General features: G+C 40.8%; 2 protein-coding genes across 3 annotated transcripts in view; one reads left to right on the top strand and one right to left on the bottom strand.

Annotated features, from left to right (window-relative positions):
- The window catches only part of piezo1 (piezo type mechanosensitive ion channel component 1 (Er blood group)), a 147,170-nt gene extending 144,972 nt beyond the window's left edge, over positions 1-2,198 (top strand). Inside the window, exon 51 of the mRNA XM_079864979.1 lies at positions 501-2,198. Within this exon, the coding sequence (XP_079721105.1) occupies positions 501-756 (256 nt within the window). The 3' untranslated portion in view covers positions 757-2,198. The remainder of the gene's footprint in view (positions 1-500) is intronic.
- On the bottom strand, positions 2,163-21,235 carry ctu2 (cytosolic thiouridylase subunit 2 homolog (S. pombe)). 2 transcript variants are annotated; one of them, XM_079865025.1, is made up of 15 exons: positions 20,867-21,235; positions 14,586-14,660; positions 14,419-14,497; positions 13,171-13,230; positions 12,724-12,784; positions 12,490-12,599; positions 11,819-12,072; positions 10,704-10,839; positions 7,517-7,648; positions 6,493-6,584; positions 6,273-6,373; positions 5,365-5,536; positions 5,212-5,278; positions 3,193-3,251; positions 2,163-2,447 (listed from the first exon to the last, which is right to left on the bottom strand). In XM_079865025.1, exons 1-15 carry the CDS (start codon positions 20,929-20,931, stop codon positions 2,396-2,398), a joined length of 1,515 nt encoding a protein of 504 aa, XP_079721151.1. In that variant the 5' UTR covers positions 20,932-21,235; the 3' UTR covers positions 2,163-2,395. The 2 variants fall into 2 exon arrangements, with proteins under 2 accessions (XP_079721151.1, XP_079721152.1); XM_079865026.1 differs by having other exon boundaries at positions 2,294-2,447; positions 10,704-10,835; positions 11,815-12,072; positions 20,867-21,134.
- Positions 21,236-21,411: the final 176 nt, after the last annotated feature.

Here is a 21,411-nt window from a genome sequence, read left to right on the forward strand (position 1 = left end):
TTGGCCGATAACATAGAAAATGAACATATATCGGCCGATAACATTAAAAATGAACATATATCGGCCGATATCATTAAAAATGAACATATATTGGACGATATCATTGAAAATGAACATATATTGGCTGTTACCGATAACATTAAAAATGAACATATATTGGCTGATAACATTAAAAATGAACATATCGGCCGATATCATTAAAAATTAACATATATTGGCGCGATATCATTGAAAATGAACATATATCGGCCGATAACATTGAAAATGAACATATATCGGCCGATATATATAAAACATTGAAAATGAACATATATCGGCCGATAACATTAAAAATGAACATATATCGGCCGATAACATTAAAAATGATACCGATAACATTGAAAATGAACACATATCGGCCGATAACATTGAAAATGAACATAGATCGGCCGATGACGATATATCATGCATCCCTTTTTTTAATTGTTCCTTGCAAACATCTCTCTCTTCTCCTCCCGCAGGATCATGGGTCTGTACGTGTCGGTGGTTCTGGTCATCGGTAAGTTTGTGCGAGGCTTCTTCAGCGAGATCTCGCACTCCATCATGTTCGAGGAGTTGCCGTGCGTCGATCGTATACTCAAAATATGCATAGACATTTTCCTGGTGCGGGAAACCGGAGAACTGGAGCTGGAGGAAGAGCTTTACTCCAAACTCATCTTCCTCTATCGCTCTCCAGAGACCATGATCAAGTGGACTAGAGAGAAGAATCAAGACTGAGAGTGTGTTGTGGAACTAGAAGCTTTACTGCTTTATATAAGTTGGATGAACAGCGAGTCTAAAGCCGTTCCTCCAGCGTTTCGAAGCCTCGATGGATGTTATCGGCTTCTTTGCACTCGGAGGTTTGATGATGAGGTCCGGTTAAGCCTCGTCTGTTATTCTGCCTGAACTGTGTTAAGCTTGAGAGTCAGCCTTGTGACTGATTCAGACGCTAGTGAACGCTGGGAGCGAAACTGCAGGACCTTCAGTGGAAATACAAACACTATTAAGAGTGAATCTCACTAAACTACGCCTGGGTCATATTTCACCACCCAATTACAGGGATTTCCATAGTAAAATAAGGACTATTAATACTTTTTAACCATTAAGACTATTAAGATTGTTCTAGAATACATCCAGATGTTTCTCAATTATTCTCATTACTATAGTACTTTTAAAAAGAAAATCAAAATAAGCATAACTTAGAGGCAAGCCCAACAAATACTCAGTGATAAAGCAATGAATAAATATTCCACAACTGATAATTGTCATGAAAACAATGCAAATAAACATAAATGTTCATTTTTATTATGCAAAAATATCAAAAATAGTAACTAGTGCATATTGTTATTAATCAGGGTTCATAATACATTTCCATGACTTTTCTATGATTTCTGAAGCAAATATCCACGCAATCTATGTATACGTGTAAAATATTAACAAACATCCATGTTCAGATTTATCATAGCATGTCTTAACTAAAATCAATGCTAATTGTTTGCTTGCCATTTGTTTTAATAAGTACAAGCATAATGTCACATGACTGGAGTTAGTGTAATATGTTTAACCGGTGTTATTAATCTATAATCAAGACTTTTCCAAAACTTTCTGGTTTATTACATTTTCCAAAACGTTTCCAGGCCTTTTTCTTCTTTAATTCCGCTGTGTAATGTTGAGGTGAGATATGACCCAGTCGGATATCGATGGATTTGGTGAGATTTTAACAGTTTTTGTTCTGATACTACAGTAAAAGTGTTTACAAGCCAAAGTATGTTAGGATGAGAGACATTTAGTATTTCGTTCCTGGTTTTACAATTTCTGATCAAACACTTGAATCATAAGAAAGCTACATGTTTGTTTTAGTGCCACAGTTTCCATAGTTTAAGAGCAGGACTGCTGTGATGTGGGGATCTGTATTGTGTGTGTTAAACGCACACGTGTGTAATCATGAGTGTGCCAGAGCTCATCTGTAATGCTGGAATAATCACTTCCACTGTATGGTTATGCAGAGAGACACAAACATGAACTCTTTGCTTTCTTTTTGTCTTCAGAAATCAAATGAGCCTGTAAAAAATCCTTGCAGTTTGCTAAATTAAGAACTCAAGAATGTTGCATTATTAAATTACTGTACAAACAACTGAATTATTACTGAATATATAAAAGGTTATATTGATTTAAATGGCAGGCGACATGTACAAGTATTCTGTGTCTGATGATCAATATTATATAATACAAGACAAATGTGTTCAAGCAAAAAAACAAACAAATGCAGATATAAAATGTTTAAAAATGATAACTGTTTTTATTCACAAATGGAGACAATAATGAAATGATTATAATGCAATACTTTAATGATACGGCTTTAAATATCAAAGATCTGCTAGTCGCCATCCTCCAAAAGATACTCGCTGATTTCCATCTTCAGCAAAGATCTGTGGAGAGAAACGGTAGACATATTTCCATAAACATTTTGGGATATTGCATAAAATTAAAAAATGATGGATGGAAACGCCAAGATTCACATATACATATATATATATATATATATATAATAAAGAGTCATGAACATGAACTACACTGGAAACACATTTACAGAATAAATCCTTTGATGCACATCCAAAAAGTCATGTGACATTGCGCGGTATGACGGCATAACAGGACTAAGCAGCGGACCAATCGCATCACAGCATCTCAGAACGTCACAGTGGTTCAGTATAATGATTCGTCTTTTTACTCGACTGATTTATTCCAGTTTTGACTGAACCTAAAGATACAAAACAAAAGAAACTGACGTATATTTTGTGATGGAACTTACCGAACATCCAAAACAACGCTCGTTGTGTGTGTGTGTGTGTGTGTGTGTGTGTGTGTGTGTGTGTGTACATGATTTTTATCAGCTGGGATAAAATATGTCTGAATATGAATTATTTGAGTCTTCGTGTGTGTGAACTTCGGCTTGTTCCTCACACACTGCTTCATGAGACTCGAGTGACTGGACCATTGCATATTTTTGAAACTCAACCGTCCCGAATCCCGAATCCTCATTTATTTCTCGTGTATGGACAAGAGCATCCAGGATATTAGCATTGTGCGTTCCATAGGAGGAGGAGAATGTGTGAAAAGGATGATGTAAACAATGACTAATTATTATTTAAGGTTACAGTGCAGCATTCCCACCTTTTCCTCCGTTTCTCCGCCTCTGTTCTGATGTAAGCTGGAAGAGTGTCGACAGATCCCTGTGGGAAGAGAAACATCAGACCATTTCTGTGTGTAGTTCACTGATACATTTTCTAATGTTGGGTTCATGTTTTCCCCACTGTATGGCTCTTAAAGTGAACATTAACACACTTGTTAAAGGTGCAGTGTGTAAGTTTTAGCGTCATCTAGTGGTGAGGTTGTGAACTGCACCCAACAGAAGTTACAGCGGCGACAGGAAGTGATGTCGTCGTCTGAGACATCCAGTTAAACAATGAAGTTTCTTTACCAATATAAATTTAGAAATGATATTTACTTTATTATTCAGTAAAACGATATATTATTGTGAATATTATTGTTACTTGTTCATCATTGTGTCAGTGTTTTATTGGCTGACTTTAGCTCGCTTCTTATCATGAAGAACAACATAGTGAGGAAACGCGTTTGTCCGCTCAGGGCCACTGTAGAAACGTGTGTGTAAGCGGACCCGTGGTGTGTGTAGAGAGAAATGCTCAATCTAAGATAATAAACACATAACGGTTCATTATGTAAGGTCTTTATACACCACTGAAAACACAGTTATGTTTATGATATTGCATTTCTGTCAACAGATCCTCCTGAATATTACACAATGCACCTTTAACACACCCCATATAACAGTTATATCATGCAAAATCCTCTTTTTTTTGGACATAAATGTGTGTTGGCAGTGTGTGAACACAATCAGCCTACAATGATCCACTAAACAGTAGTTCCTCGAGGATGGATCAGCAACCGTTCGTGATCCAGCTCTCAGTGTCCGGAGAGATGAAGAACACTTTATTAAAGTTCATATACATATACATATGTAGTTGCTTTATGGGTATAAAGTTTATCAGTTTATTAAGCACCCCCTGAAAAGGCATACGGTGTGTACGGTATATATTTGTTAGCTGTTCGTTGTAACGAGTGTTTGTGTAATTCGCTGTGTGTGTTGATGATAATGAGAGAGAGAGAGAGAGTGAGAGTGTGTGTGAGAGTACACTTCTTATACGGTGTTTATTCAGCTCTTACAGTGATTTTCTGGAGTAAAATGCATGATTCATCTTTTGAGTGATGTACAATAAACTTCATAAACTTATTAATAAAGTTTAGGCCATCATTCGGACAGGGTCCGCTACAACACACTACAAAAACTGCTCTTCTTACTCAGTATTTCTGTCTTGTTTCCAGCCCAAATATCTAAAAATTCTTATATCAAGATGCATTTACTAAAGTAGTAAAATGCCATAAGATATTATGTCTTGTTTTCCAGGGGAATAAATCAAATTTAAGTGAGTTGATGCTTAAAAAAAGCAAAATTATCTGTCAGTGGGGTAAAAAAATAATAATTCTGTTTCCGTTTGAATTAAGCTTATTTTGCTCACCCCATTGGCAGATCATTTTGCTTTTTTAAATCAAATTTAAGTGAGTTGTTGCTTAATTTCCCCAGAGAACAGGACATAATATCTATTGACATTTTACTTTTCTGGCAAATGCATCTTTATATATATATATATATATATTTTTTTTTTTTTTTACATTTTTAGTGCAAGTTATAACATTAGTTATAACATTAACATAAGTTATAACCGTAATTAAACTAAACTACACCTGTTCTATCTCCATACAGCATTTATTCTCTGGCTCTGTAGGCATCATTGTCCGACTCCGGGTCGAACTGAACGCCGCTAGTGAGAGTTTCTGATATTTTACTGCGCGAGATTGTCCTGTTTTGTTGCCACCAGTATTAGGTCTTGAAGCCCCGCCCTCTTCTTAAAAGGGGGCGGGGCACAGCAGCTCATTTGCATTTAAAGAGACACACACACAAAAATGGAGCGATTTTGCTCACACCCACACACACACACTTCTCACACACACACACACACACACACATCAGAGACTTATTTTACATCTTGTAAAAAGTAGCATAATAGGTGCCGTTTAAATCTGTCATTTGATTTTCTCACTCATGAAACTCACCATGTCCTTGATCGTGAGTCTACAGCTGTAACACAGCAGCGTCTTCAAGTCCTGATGTGCAGGAACCCTGGAACGCATCCGGAAGAGCAGAAATAAGAAATAATACATCGAATGCATATCATCTACTGACTTCAGAGAGAATAAATACGGCACCGGTTTGAGGAGCAGCCGCCGGTCCCACAACACTGAGCCTCCGCGCAGCGCAGTGCATCATGGGACACGTCCTGAGCCTCCACACAGCGCAGTGCATCATGGGACACGTCCTGGAGCTTGATCTGGGACAGCTGCTCAGACACCAGCGTGGCGTGGAAAGCAGAAGCTTCATCTGCAGAGAAACGCAGGTTATGTCAGGCTCAGGTCTGGATCATGACGGCCGTGTTCAGGCTTTGGGCTGATCACCCGAATCATCATCAACCCATCCACCCTAGACACTCGCTAGCAGAGTCGGGGAACGTTACTGTGAAAAGTAATGCATTACAATATTGAGTTACTCTCTTTAAAAAGTAATTGCACTACTTTTTAAGAAAAGTAATGCGGTATGTTACTTTTGCGTTACTTTTTCTCACATCGGCTGGCCTTGTTTTTTTTTTTATAAAAAAGTAACATTTTGGGGCAAATTTGGGCATAAGGCTCTTTCACACCAAAATTGTAATAATAAAGCTGAAGGAAATGAATAATTCACATGTACAGTAGAGGCTGCTGCTGGTATTCTGGATATAGATGAATAGATGCAAGAGAGGAAAGTTTAACAGTTACTTTAACAATAAAAACTAAAAATCTATAGTCATTTTTGCTTATGGTTTAACTGAAAAATCAAAGGTCAGAAGCAAGTACAATAAAGAGAGATTAAATGCATACAAATATTTGTTTTATTTAACATTTAATTATTGGAGTTTTGCGTATTATTCAGATTTTGCATTGCACTGATTTTATTCATTTTGAGGAATATATAATCTTTTGTGCAAGTGAGACGAGTAAATGCACACTCACATTTAGTCTAGAACTACAATAACCATCATGTTCACACACACACACACACACACACACACAGTATAACTCACCCACATCAGTGTCGAGAGCACACACACACAGAAGGCATTTAGACGCAGGTTCAGTGGCTTGACTTTCAGAGGGTTTGACTGTGTGAAGCTTCTCACTCGTTCTGCAGAGGAAACATCAAGACAATAATTAAACGTAATAAAAACTGAAGTCAGATGTGTCGTTTCAGATGAGGATAAGGATGAAGATGAGGAGGATGAAGATGAGGATGAGGATGATGACCTGTAGATGGTGCTGACAGTGGAGGGGAAGTCCGCCTGAAGGTTGGTGACGAACGTCTCCGTCAGTCGCTGGATGCTGGCTTTATCCTGAGCCTGAAAGTTAAACCGCAGGGATCAAAGTCAAGTCCACAGTAATCCGGATACACTTGAAAACACTCTCCGTCCACACAGTTAACAGCAATTTGGGTGAAGCCAGCCAATCAGATCGCAGCTTGCTGTTTTAAGAAAGCTCCCGCCATTTCTGCGTGCGATATGCGTTAGACAATCTGTGAACCGCAACTCAAGACAGCCGGTCCAGTTCCAGAGCGTCAGTGATCCAAATGTTTTGTAACATGGTAACTGAGGCTACGTCTACATTAATCCAGATACATTTGAAAACGGCGTTTTCGTTTAAAAACCCTCTCCGTCACACTAGCGTGTTCAGGCGTTTCAGTGTGGATGAGGAACTTTTGGAAAACGCCTGAAAAAGCTAAATTCACCTTATTCTGCGCATGCGTAAAACCTCACAGAAGCTCACTGAGAGGATACAGACGGAAAAATACAGTTAAAGTTATAGTGCAATTCTTCTGGCAGGATCATTTTATTTATCGAAATATCTCATCATTCACTGAAGCGTCAGGTCGCACTCACTCACTATTATATGTCTGGTCTAAAACTGCTCATGTTTCGCCACAGGACAGCAAATATGAGTGAATTCTGTCATCTTTGCAGGACTGTGATATGAAGAGTGTGTGAAGTAACAACAGTCTGAAAGTGAAAAGCACATAACAGCCACAATACCACTATAAACATCAATATCTATTGGTACAATATGCGTCACGTGACTAAACTTACGCCATCGTTTTAAAATACGTGAAAACGGCATTTTCAAATTTATCCACTTTTGAGAGTGTTTTCAAAAAGCAAAAAGCTGTGTTTTCATGAATAGAAACGCTGTCTCAGTGTGAACGGAAGGCCAAACCGGAGAGAAAAAGATGTGTTTTCAAAGGAAAGTGTGTTAGTGTGTGTTGATGATGAACGCTCACCTTGGTCTCCAGTCCCGGGATAAAGACCGAGGGAACGTGAAACATCCGACAGTATGCGGCGATCTCTTTAGAGGAGTAATCCCTCATGGGCCGCACGATCACCACATCCCCGAACCGAGGATCAGAGAAACCCTACAAGACCAATCATGTAGATCTGTGACCCTGGACCACAACACCAGTCACATGACGCACGGGTGTATCTGTGGCAACAGCCAACTATACAGTGTATGGGTCAAAATTATTGATTTTTCTTTAATGCCAAAAATCATTAGGATATTAAGTAAAGATCATGTTCCATGAAGATATTTAGTAAATTTCCTACTGTAAATATATAAAACATGTATTTCTGTGAGTGAATGCAGCACAATCGCCAACATAAATGGACAACTTTAAAGGAGATTCTCTCAATGTTTCGATTTTTTTGCACCCTCAGATTCCAGATTTACAACAGTCATATCATAACAAACCATACATCAATGGAAATATTATTTATTCAGCTTTCAGAAGATGTATAAATCTCTTGTGACTGGTTTTGTGATCCTGGGTCACGTAGATTTCCGATGGATTTGGTAACACTTCAGTCATTACTAGTGTGTGTTCCCATGATCTTCACTTTAGAATATTGATCCAAATTATTATTAGTTCCTTCAGAAGGATGTAGTAACACTTGATTCATTACTACCTTATATTATACATTATGCATTATTAATATTAATTATGAACGTGTATATAGGCTAGTAGTTCTTAGTAGTCTTCAGTGAGGTATGAATAATAGTAGTTATTGATTAGCTAATAGTGAACTACAACATTCAACTGAGCGCTATTACTTACTAATTTGTTAGAGTTTCTTGTTAGTTAAAGGTAGGGTAGGTAGGATTTTTATAAAAAACTTTTTTTCAAATTTGTTTAAACTGTCTTTATATACCAATACATAATTAAAATGTAAGTGCTCTGAAAAAGAGAGTATAAAAATCGAGTGACTGTAGACCTTTTAATCTGCGATAAACACAGCTCATTATTTCCATCCAGGACGAAACAATTGATTGGTTTGGGCGACTGTCACTCACTCTCGCAACCATGGCTACCACCCCTGTTGCTAGATCTGCCCATATGCGCGCGCACCCGTTTGATTTGAGAGGCGCGGAACCTACGAAGAGTAAAATTATGGCAGAGAAAGAGCATTCAAAACTCAAAGCACCTGCATATGCAGTCAGCGAAGGCAAACAAGGCAAAAACTACTTCCTCGGACCCTGGTTGCCCGCACTCTTGAACGACCTCCTCTGCTTCGCCCTCGACCCCGGACCTTTCCTCGAATGCGGTACTTGTCTCCGGAGTGTAGTCCTCATTAGAGTCAACAATGTTTTCATCATGGAAACTCGCAAAACACCGTATATGTTATGAATCTAACACGAAATTCACCTTCATCACAGTGTAACTGATGGTAATGGAAAAACGTGTATCAATGCAACCTGTTTTTAGCTTTGCCTTATAAATATAGCTCGTTACCTATAAATATAGCTTGTTACCGAATCAAACAAAGTATATTTTAAACTTTACCAGTATCGATATGCTAGCTTGATAGTGAGTACTAAAAGAAATCTTATGTTTATATTTATAGTGATAAAGTTAGGTATTTTATTACATGTGATTCTGACATGATGTCACTGCATGCACTGCGCTCCTTCCTCTCCACTCGTCTCAGGTAAATAATAAATGCGTCTTCCAGCTGAGCCTGAGCGTTTGGAGTCGCGCGTTCATGTGTTTTGGGGGCGTGGCTTTGGAAGGAGCCCAGAAGGGAGGGGGTGGAGTGAATGGAAATAATGAGCTGTGTTTATTGCAGATTAAAAGGTCTACAGTAACTCGATTTTTATACTCTCTTTTTTCAGAGCACTTACATTTTAATTATGTATTGGTATATAAAGACAGTTTAAACAAATTTGGAATGTTTTTTTTTTTTAGAAAAATCCTACCTACCCTACCTTTAACACTAGAACTCCCAAGGCGGTCATTTTGACCGTTTTTAAATTTTACAATGTAATAACTTTGTTAAAATAAAATAAATGTGGCTGTAGGACTCTGACTTTTCCTAAATATGTGGATATTTTATTCTGACACTGTTATTTTATTAAAATCATAAAACACACAACAGTTCTGACTATTTCTACCCAGAACTACCATAACGGTCATTTTGACCGCACACGTTATAGATATCATTTAGTCCGCTACATTGCAAGTTTCGCAGAGGGACTTCATCATACCACTGGCGAGCGAACTTCACTCCGACCACATGGAAGCAAAAGCCATACAACTGGAGGAACTGCAAACAAAATAAAACCAAGGAGATGTATCAAATGTCACAATGTGTGTGGGAGCTGCACACGAAAGGCGGTGTTTACCTGTGTGGAATGTGCGTAAGCGTCAATGATGCGGTATGTTTGCGCCGTTCAAATGGGCAGTTAACCTGATTTTGTTCGTTAATATTTTTTGTTCACTGAAACTAATCGTTCTGAAGCAGTTTGTTTTCTTGTTTAGCTAATGTTCATGTTTTTTTCTTAGCCTGTTTGTGTGTGTACATTTTCACATTCATTTGAATTAAAATTGTGTGTCCTGTTTATCATTACCTATCATTGTAGATCCATTTATTTTTAGATTTTGTATTGATTATTGAACTTATTTACAAACACGGCTGTAGGCCTACTAACTGTATGAAGCTTTGACGTTTCCTAACTTGTGTGCGTGTCTATTCACGTGGTGAGTGCGGTGAAAAAAAAAATTATTTTGATGCAAAATGTTCCTCAAATAGAGGCAGCACCTGTCGGGGCAATCTTTCTTTTGTGCTTGTTTTAAGGTCTATGACGACAGGAATTAAAAGCTTCATTGGAAAAGAGAAGGTTAACATGTACAATAGATATTACATGACGAAAATGACGTTCAGTACGGCCATATGAACATCAAAGTATGAACGGTCAGAATGACCGCTATGGTCGTTCTAGTAGTTATGGAATTCCGGTAGTTCTAGTGTTAATAGTTACTAGAATGTTAATAGTGCGTTACTCATTTGTTCCTGTGCAGTTCTTCATTAATGAAGGAACAGTTTTATAAAGTGTTACCCATAAATGATCATTCACATATTTCAGTGTCGGCTCTAATGTCCTCATGAAGAACCGTGGGCTCAGTGTTTCCTCACCGTGTCGGACGCCAGCGCCGCTCCGCGACCCAGAGCGATGTTGCTCAGCAGCTTCACAGCCAGTCGAGAGCAGCTCTCCCCCGTCATGACCTTGGAGAAGCCGTTCTCACGGGCGACGTGCAGGATCAGGTGCTGCCTGTACGACACACACTCACACACTCAACTCTCCACACCAGAGCTGAACGCTTCATTATGATTGGCTCAGAGACATTCCCATGTGTTTCAGGTCAATGGTGGCATTCTGTAGTTATTATTATCCTTCATTAAGCTGACACTTCAGTTTTGCAGTGTCTTTGTCATGTTACGTATTAGCGAGAGTAGCAGTGAATTGAAACTGAACTATATTAGGGATGCGAAAATCTCGGCCGATAACCGATACCGATAATTCTTTATATCTGAAAGCCGATAACCGATATATTGGCCGATAATTCTACATACAAATGTATTTAATTTTTGAGAGCCTGATTACATAAACGAGAGCCTCACCATTAAAATCCACGTCTCAAGCACACGATTATAATTAAAACGTTCTCATTATATTTTTATGTAGCCGATATGACAGACTTGCGCTTTAATGTATTTTCCTTTTTTTAAGTGATTTCAATCATATTCAGCAAGTGAAACCCATCATGTTGAACAGTCGCATCTGAAGAGTCTCAGCTGGAGGAAATAATACATTATTTATCAGCTTTAATATATCGGTCACATTTTCTTATCGGGCCGATAACGAGAACATTAAAAAAGAACATTATCGGCCGATACCGATATGGTGGCCGATATATCGTGCATCCCTAATAATTATGTAATTAAAAAATTATTATTATAACATTATTATGATCAAAACTTCCTTGTGTAATTTAAATGTAAGTAGCCTAAACAAATCAGTTCATTTATACTTAATCGATATCAGATCAAACTGAATTGAAACAGAATCAAATTGCAAGCTTGTTAAACAAAATAGAAATGAATCGTGAAATCTGTTTCAACCCCCTGCCCTAATCTTTATAATCAAACACAGAGACTCAAATGAATCAGTTTTGTGGAAACATGCAGTGAAAGGAGCAAATGTTTTCTTGAAACCAGTCAGATAGAGAGATCAGAGCTGGAGAACTCGCCTCAGTGTGTGTAGCATGTCCTCTTTCGCCGTCAGTGTGTTCAGTGATGAGAACAAGCTCTCTAGCGCCAGCTTGTGTTCAGGAGGATAAGCAGAGTCCTCGAGACTGAGCCGAGCCACAGCGCTGGTCTTATCTTCTGCTGTCTGCTTCTGTTCCTCTCTGATGTACTGGTCCACGGCGTGCTTATAGCTGGGATTGGACGGGTCTGGATCAGACGTGACCGGCACCAGTACAGAGCTGGGCAGACCGAAGACCTGAGCAAAGCAGTACAACAGCCAGAGTCAGGGAGTCCAACACATAGTAAAGCTACCAACTATATTCCTAGAGACACTTATGAATATTAGAAGATTAAACATTTTTATTGCTATGTTTATTTTCATGTAAAATGAGTGAGTGAGTGAGTGAGTGAGTGTGTGTGAGTGTGTGTGTGTGAGTGTGTGTGTGTGTGTGAGTGAGTGAGTCAGAGAGTGAGTGAGTGAGTGAGTGAGTCAGTGAGTGATTGAGTGATTGAGTCAGAGAGTCAGTGAGTGAGAGAGTGAGTGAGAGAGAGAGTGAGTGAGAGAGTGAGTGAGTGATTGAGAGAGAGAGAGAGAGAGAGTGAGTGAGTGAGTGAGTCAGTCAGTCTCTCTCTCTCAGTCAGTGCACAGAGGGAAGGAACTGGGTCTGTTTACCTGCTCCAGAGGAACTATAAAGTACGGGAAGCCCGTGTGTGTGAAGATGCTCTTCAGTTGATCTACAGATCGCTGACGCTCCTCTTGACTCCGCCCACAAGCGCCGCCGTCTAACACACACCACACACACATCAAAACCTTTAAAATATCCCCAAATGCTCAATGCTGAAGCATAATTTTGAGATTCAGGGATAATGGGAAAATGCCCTCTTGGTCCCAGTCAAAGCGCTTTACCATCAATGTAAATTATTCCAGGCATAAATCGTAACTTTTTGGGAGCATCCCGACTCAAGCCCTGAAAAAATAAAAGCAGAAAGTCATGTTGATTTATCTAGTGCTTTATACAGTGCAGATTGTAAAAAAAAAAAACACTTACACACACTCACTCGCACGCTCACACACTCACTCACACACTCATACACTCATTCGCACACTCGCACGCTCACTCACACACTCTCTCACTCACTCTCTCACTCACTCACTCACTCTCTCACTCACTCTCTCACTCACTCTCTCACTCACTCTCTCACTCACTCTCTCACTCACTCTCTCACTCACTCTCTCACTCACTCACTCTCTCACTCACACACACACACACACTCACACGCTCACACACTAGTATGGCTTTGTTTTTGTAGCAGAAACAGCATTGAGAACCAGGAAAAACGAGTTGTATTTGACCTCTATAACTTGTGAGAGCATCGAGCAAGAGGCTGCGCCACCAGAAACAGCGAGAAGAACCTAAGAAGAGCAAAAGTGTGAAGGTCAGTGAACAAACAGAGTCAGTGTGGATGTTGAAGGATCTAAGGATTTATTTGAAAGATTCCTAATGTTGTTTTGGAGTCCCTACAACAGGTTTACACTCATCAAATGTCAAAAACATTTTAATCTCCTCATAACCTCATAATTACAGCATCAGCTCTTCTCTCTCAGTGTCTGAAACAGTAGATCAAAGATTCAGTCTCTCTAAACCCCGCCTCTCTGAGAGCTTCCTTTACTGTGATTGGTCAGAAAGCAAACGCTCATTATCATATCTGAATCTCAGCTCTTGATCACAGTGATACGAACAGTGACGATGGCGTGGGTTTTACCGTATCAATCTCAGAAAACAGCGTCTTCTCGACACGAACAACACGAACCAAACTCCTCCAGTCTCAGATACACTACAGTGTTTGAGGGCGGAGCTAAGAGACGCTGTTCAGCCAATCAAGACCACAGGCTGGCATTATGCAAATTAGTTACATTGGTTTGTAACAGGAAGTGAGACTGAAATTACTGCCGACTCGGTTCAGCAGTTCAGAATCCATTCTTTCTTTTAGGAGACAATAACTTTATTTGTGTGTGTGTGTCTTTACATGTATTGCATTTTATTTTATTTATGCTTATTGATTCATGTATTCATTTATAAATCACATATTTATCACTCTATAATTGTCATTTTTATTATATTTTATGTTGCTTATTATTTCCATGTTCTTGCTATTGTTGTTTAATCTTATGATTGTGTGGTTTCATGGCTTATTCGTCTTCACGAGTGTATAATAATAACACTTGTTGGATTTGTGCTGGTCAAATAATTTGTGCAATCATTTATTAAAACATTTGAGACGAACAGCGTTTTAAGGGAAGATGTTTTAGAACAGCTTTTCTATTGACAGTTTAATATGAAAACTGTTTTCAATCTATGGATAAAACTGATGCTTTTTTGCAATACTCTCACTCATTGTTGGTGAATGCCATTGATATTATAATAATGATTATTAATGCTGATAAATAGATTATGTCTGGGGAAAGGCATGTAGTGTTATTAGGCAACAAACAAAACAAGTTCACATCTGATTCATTCATTGTTTACGCATTACAAACTCATCAGATTTTCCATAATTCCACTAAAACCGGGGTCGATCTCGATATTGTTTTGATATTTACCTTCTCCTGGGGAAATATGACACGGTTCTTTCCCAGCATGGCCCGAAACTTGTGTATGAAGTACTCCTTGAAGCAGGACCTAGACCGACAGAAAGAGTGTGTGTGACGAGACCGCATCACATCATGAAGTGGAATTAAAACACGGAGAAGATTAACGGATCACTGACCGGCAAAACGCATCGCTGACACGAATGATGAGCACGGCACTTCCCACCTTACATTTCACACACTTCCTGTTAAACCTGAAAAACATACAATACATTACAATACAATATTATTTGCATAGCACGTTTAAAAACAGCTGGTGTTGACCAAAGAGCTTTACAGAGGCCAAGAACACAAACAATAAGACAGAAAACAGTGAAGCAAATCAAAGAACTGGGAACTGAACTTAAAGGGGTGGTTGATTATGATTTTACTTTTCTAACTTTAGTGAGTGTGTAATGTTGCTGTTTGAGCATAAACATCTGCAAAGTTACGACGCTCAAAGTTCAAAGCAAAGGGAGATATTTGCTTTTACAGAAATCACTTTTTAAGGACTACAACAAACGGCTGGTAGAGACTACACCACATTCCTCCCGAGTGCTTTCAAAACGCCGGTTCAGAATGCTCACAACCAGGAAAATCCTCACGCAAATTCGCCAGGGGGACTGGTTTATGTCAATAGATCTGAAGAACGCGTATTTCCAAATACAAATAGCGTCACGTCACAGGCGTTTCTTGAGATTCGCCTTCGAGGGCCAGGCTTATCAATACACAGTCCTGCCGTTCGGCTTGTCCCTAACACCCCGTACATTCCCGATGTGCATGGACGCAGCGCTCGCACCCCTGAAACTCCGGGGCATATGAGTTTTGAACTACCTGGACGATTGGCTGATTCTAGCTCAATCACAATCAGAGCTCATAGAACACAGGACCATTTTACTCGAGCATCTCGAGAATCTAGGTCTCAAAGTCAATTGGGCGAAGAGTTCACTGTCTCCCAGTCAGAGAATTTCTTTTCTGGGCTTGGAACTGGACTCGCTGTCTATGACAGCTCAGCTATCGCCACAGCGCAGGCTCGACATCCAGCGCATGATGAAATCCTTCCGCCGCGGCACTATAGTCCCACTCAGAAGGTTTCAGAAAATTCTGGGTCTCATGGCCTCAGCATCATCAGTGCTCCAGCTTGCTCTGCTCCGCATGCGCCCGCTACAGTTCTGGCTAAAAGCGCGAGTACCATGGTGAGCTCGGACCTCTGGTCTTTTTCGCCTCAAGATCACTCAGGGATGCATCGCAGCCCTGAAATCTTGGAAAGTGACCGACTGGTACCGGTCAGGTGTAAGCCTGGGGACTTCCTTGAGTGTGATGGTGGTGTCTACGGACGCCTCCACCTCGGGATGGGGAGCGCTGCTCGAGGGCAGACCGTTCTTCGGCCAGTGGTCAGAACGGGAAAAGCTCCTACATATAAACTGCATGGAAATGATGGCAGTCGACAACGCGCTGAGGCGCTTTTGTCCCCGAATAAAAGGACACCACGTCTTGGTCCGTTCGGACAACATGTCGGTGGTGTCCTATATAAATTATAGGGCTGTCACTTTACGTTCGAAAATCGATTGCACAATCGATTGGACCAACCAACGCAAGTTTCGAAAACGAAAATAGGGAATCGATTTTAACGGTCTTTTCTCGGAGCGCGTCCAGCTTGTCACGATACGCCCGCAGCGAACGCGCGTCACACAGCAACTCTGACAAACACACATAACAGCAAATTATACGTCTGCATAATGCGTCTGTTTTTACTACAAAACTGTGAATTCTGCCGGTATGCAGACAGTCACATGCATTCAGAAACAAATTCGGGCTACGCGTCTACAATCGCCTACGTAGGCGAAATTTGTTTGACATTTCTAATCGTAAACACAGCCATGTTGAAGACTGAGGTAATGTTTTTCATTTATGCTATGGCAGTCCACTCTGCTTATTGTTTTTCGAGAATGTTGCACTCCTGTTTGTCACTGTGTACGAAACTTCACGCCAATAAATCATCAGGAATATTTGCTGACTTGTGCGCGTCTCAAGCACCCTCTTTACGTTCGTCCTAATGCCTGTTCGTTGTCCGTGGATTTGCCCATATTTTGCGTTTAAAATGGAAACGTCTTTAAAAATGGAAAATCGATTTTACAATCGATTCAATGAACACTTATGTCTCAAAAATCGAACAGGATTTTTTCACAAAAGTGACAGCCCTAATAAATTACCAGGGAGGTATCAGATCCCGAAACCTGTACAGACTGACGGAGCGCCTCCTGGTTTGGGCTCAGCACAATCTGCACTCGCTGAGAGCAGCGCATGTGCCAGGCCATCTGAACTTGGGACCAGACAGACTGTCCAGGAACAATGTTCCGGCAGGAGAATGGGCTCTACACCCACAGACAGTCCAACTGCTGTGGAAGACATTCGGCAGAGCAAAGATAGACCTGTTTGCGTCTCAAGAAAACGCTCACTGTCCGGAGTTTTTCTCCAAGAGCAGGGATGCGCTGGCCCACGTCTGGCCCCGCTGCCCGCTCTATGCTTTACCCCCCCCCGTCACGCTCCAGCCTCAGGTACTAGAGCGAATCAGGGAAAACGGATGCTCAGTGCTACTAGTGGCTCCGTTCTGGAAGAACCAGGCTTGGTTTCCAGTTCTGATGCAGCTGTCAAGCACTGCCCCATGGCCAATACCAGTGAGGAGGGACCTCCTCTCTCAGGCCAAGGGCTCGATCTGGCATCCTCGCCCGGAGCTGTGGTCCCTACATACGTGGGCCATCAACGGGTACCCGCTAACCTCCCAGTGGGAGTGTTGAACACGATCGCGCAGGCTAGGGCTCCGTCTACTAGACGGCTCTAATCCTCGAAATGGTCTGTGTTTTCTAGCTGGTGCGCAGCTCGTGGTATATCACCCACAGACTGTGGAGTGACAGAGGTTCTCTCCTTCCTACAAGAGCTACTGGACAAGGGTAGAACCCCTTCCACGATCAAGGTTTATGTGGCGGCTATAGCGGCGTTCGCTAAACCAACGCTTGGCCAGTCACTGGGGAGAAACGATCTGGTCATCCGCTTCCTTAGAGGAACTAAGAGGTTAAATCCTCCCAGACCCCCCTCAGTTCCCGTTTGGGACCTTTCTACAGTTCTGGAAGCCATGAAGGGGACCCCATTCGAGCCAATACAGTCAATAGACATCAAACACTTGTCTTTCAAGACAGCGTTTCTTCTGGCTCTCGCTTCTGTGAAGCGCGTAGGGGACTTGCAAGCGCTCTCAGTAAGCACGACGTGCATGGAATTCGGGCCAAATGACTCGAAGGTCATACTCAAACCAAAGCACGGATATGTTCCTAAGTCCCTCAACACACTGTTCAGGGCTCAGGTGATTTCTCTGTCGGCTCTGCCGGTCTGTAATGAGGAGAAGGACGCGAGCTTCCTTTGCCCAGTCAGGGCATTAAGAGCTTATGTGTCGCGCTCAACCGTCTTCAGACAGACGGAGCAGCTCTTTGTTTTGTTCAGCGGACGTTCTAAGGGACTAGCTGCATTGAAACAGACCCTATCCAGGTGGATAGTTGATGCTATAGCGCTGGCTTAGGCTGCGTCTCATTTCTCTGTCTTACCCCTTACTCATACCCCTTCCCCTCGGTTTTGCGCGTTCATGTGAGGGGAAGTGGTGTCCCAAATCTCATTTTGATTAAGGGCTAGGGCCAAGGCGTAGGGCTACATAGCCCTTGAAACGAAGTTTGCGGAGGATCACACTTGAAAGAGAGGGGTAGGAATTTCTCAGAAGTGAGTCGCACAAATGTAAGTATTTTCAGCAGTTTAATGACACTCGTGTTTTATGATACTTTTAATAAAATGTTCAAGCGGTTTTGCCGTTTGCTAATGTTTTTCTTAGCTATGGTGTCGCCGGCGCCGCCGTTAAATACAATGAAACAATGTCTTTGACTGATGGCACACAAGCGTGCAAAGATAAAGAGAGACCAGGCAATCGATATCACAACCCGAGAGACGACGGCATCTTCGTTTGTTTATGTCAACGCGTATCGCCTCTGTTGACGTAGCAGCCAGCTAGCGGAAAGGGAAGATGGCGCAAACGGTAATCGAGTGGTGTCTCATTTCTTAGAGAAACGTTCTTCCCCCTACCCCCCTTCACTCGGTATCGAGAGGCAAGGGGAAGACGCAAAAAAAGGGGTAGGGGAAGGGGAAGGGGAAGGGGAAGGGGAAGGGGAAGGGGAAGGGGTAAGACAGAGAAATGAGATTGGCCCTTACACTTCTAAGGGCTTGCAGTGCCCATTAGCCTAGGTGTCAAAGCGCACTCCACTAGAGGCATGGCCTCATCGTGGGCTTGGTATAGCGGGATTGCCTTGCAAGATATCTGTATGGCGGCAGGCCGGGCCTCCCCGTCTACATTTATAAGGTTTTATAACCTAGAGGTTCCCGCTTTGCAGGCTAAGCTGCTTTCGGTCCAATAAATCAGAACTATCTGCCCGACGCTATCGGCTCAGAATTCTGAAACTGCTTGAGCAACGCTCGCAGATCGATCAAATATCTCTAACGGGCAGTGTATAAGACCCATTATATTCATCTGTCAAGGCCGATTTCTCGCCCTAGCAGTGTGAAACAATATAAATGGCCCCTTATCAGGTGCTATTCATTTAGGGATGATGCTATCAGCCCTCTTCCTGTACTCTCTGTGAGTCCCTTATGATTTTGCACTAAATGAGCCCCGGGCACCTGCCCTTGGGACTTTGGTGTTGGATCTCAGCACGCACGGCGTTTTACACTGTGTTCCCCATAGCGTAAGATACTTACGCAGTACGAGAGACCTCTCGTAAGAGAACGAAACCTCGGCTCTCTCTAGAAGAGGAAACGAGTACTAGAAGTATTAGAAATTTAATAAGAGGCGTTTGTAAACCATGTTTTCCGCCAAAATAAAAGCTTGATGCAGTTTGCGTCAAAATAAAAGATCATGTGCTTATCTCTTTCAAGTATAGAAACTGGTACAACACTAATTATGAAAGTTTCCTTTATTTTTTAGTGCATTTGTTTTACAAAATATGGCTATTACTGTCATTGGATTAATATTATAACTATTATTATGTAGTAGGTGTAATGTAGACACTGTAACTAAAAGAGGTTTGAATTTTTCTTTGTTTAATTTGCACACTGAATATGGGTTGGAACTTTTAATTTTGAACTCTCAAAGTACACCAGATTGATGAATTCAACATTAAAATGCACAAAATTTTCAAAAAAATGCCCCCGAACCCCCCTATAAGGACCGAGGTCACACCACCATAGTTTTAACAAAAATCCTGTAAGAAACACTTGTATTGCTATGCCAGAGCCGCTTATAGTTTGTTTTAGGATTCACCACTGTGGAGTATAGTTCAACTGTATTAATATCAAATTTTGACTTATTTCATCTGTTAACTCTCACTCGTTCCTATACTCACTCATTACATGGCATTAGTGGTTTTAATGAATAGGAGTTGGTATGCATATAATTAAGGGTGTGCAAAGATGGGTGGTGTTTATGATCATATAGTGGGCCGGTCTGGGCAAAAATGCCCGGGCCGATTTTTTGTCCCAGTCCAGCCCTGTCTCGAACCGTTAGTCCGATGGATTTCAAACTTGACAGGTGTCTCGCTACGGGCACGAGTAAGTGCAGTGCCAAGTTTGACGTTGTTTGGATGAGAAATGCTAAAGATATGGTTAAATATATCATTTTTATAAGGTTGTGGTTTAAAAATAAACATTCTGACATTAGAGAGTTGTATCGGTCAAAGAAGCCCCAAGAAGGTTGTGGTTTAAAAATAAACATTCTGACAATCTGTCAGCTACACTGTTTACTTCTGAATATTATAGTTTGGATCCAAAACGTGATAAATCCATTTTGATTAATTTGAGTAAAAATGTGTTTTCTTTACCAAGAAACCAACAATTACTAAAAACACACACAAAAACTGATTTTGCACGGGCATTTTGCACTGCTCCCTGAATCGACACGCTTATTCATTTGTGGATGTAAACTGAATCTATATGTCAGCTATGCTGTTAGTGTTTACTTCTGAATATTATATTTCATTCTGGTGCGCTTAACGTTATCGCTACTGTGTAATAGTAGCCTATGCTATTCACCAACTAAACATATCCTATTCAATGCTTTCACAGTCTCTTACACGGGCATCATTTGTAGTAGCCTTTTCAAGCGTTTTCTCAGAGTTCACTGTGTGCTTTCTACCATGCACAAATAAAAATGTCACTGAATGCTCATTGTTACAATTACACAGCAAAAGTTCAATCACACCAAACCAACAATTACTAAAAACACACACAAAAACTGATTTTGCGCGGGCATTTTGCACTAGTGGATCTTAATTCTACACTGACACACACACACACACACACACACACACAGCGGTTGTTTAGTTCAACTCACGTCGGCACAGGTATCTTCTCCTGTTTACACTCCAGACCATTATAATCCTCTTCAACTTGACACATGACGGCTTCAAATTCACAAACTAAATGACAGGAAACACCCGATGTTCAACGATACGATGCTCTTCAGCCCGTTTAGAGGCGACACATTCTCTCAACACTTATTCAAGAGAATCATCAAAATCACACATATTGGTGCAAGCTTATTTTCACGTGTGACTGTGTGGAGAATTTCCCTGACCCCTTTTGATGACGTACAGAGGCCACGCCCATATGTTTGCTTTTAGCATCGTCTGACATTGATGTTTTTATTTTATTATTATCTTAATGTGTAATGTTTACTTTTTGTGTAAATACCGTTACATACCACATACGCGTGCAAAAATGGGCTAAAAGAAACCCCATATTTTATTATTTACACAGAAAAGAAGCATTGTGGTGAGTTATTTCTTTTTTTATAATTTATATTAATGTCTTAACGTTTTTCCTTCAAATATATATTTATACATTTAAAATACTATTTTATAATATATACGTTGACAA

The sequence above is a fragment of the Squalius cephalus genome (genome assembly GCF_949319135.1).
Source record: "Squalius cephalus genome assembly, chromosome: 3".
Lineage (NCBI taxonomy): Eukaryota > Metazoa > Chordata > Actinopteri > Cypriniformes > Leuciscidae > Squalius > Squalius cephalus.

Excerpts from the sequence above, each read along its gene's own strand:
- ctu2 (XM_079865025.1), bottom strand. The coding sequence starts at position 20,931 with ATGTGTCAAGTTGAAGAGGATTATAATGGTCTGGAGTGTAAACAGGAG. Across the intron at positions 12,073-12,489 it reads TTATAGTTCCTCTGGAGCAG|GTCTTCGGTCTGCCCAGCTC; the intron begins GTAAACAGACCC and ends TGCTTTGCTCAG. Across the intron at positions 7,649-10,703 it reads CGGCGCTGGCGTCCGACACG|GGTTTCTCTGATCCTCGGTT; the intron begins GTGAGGAAACAC and ends TTGGTCTTGTAG.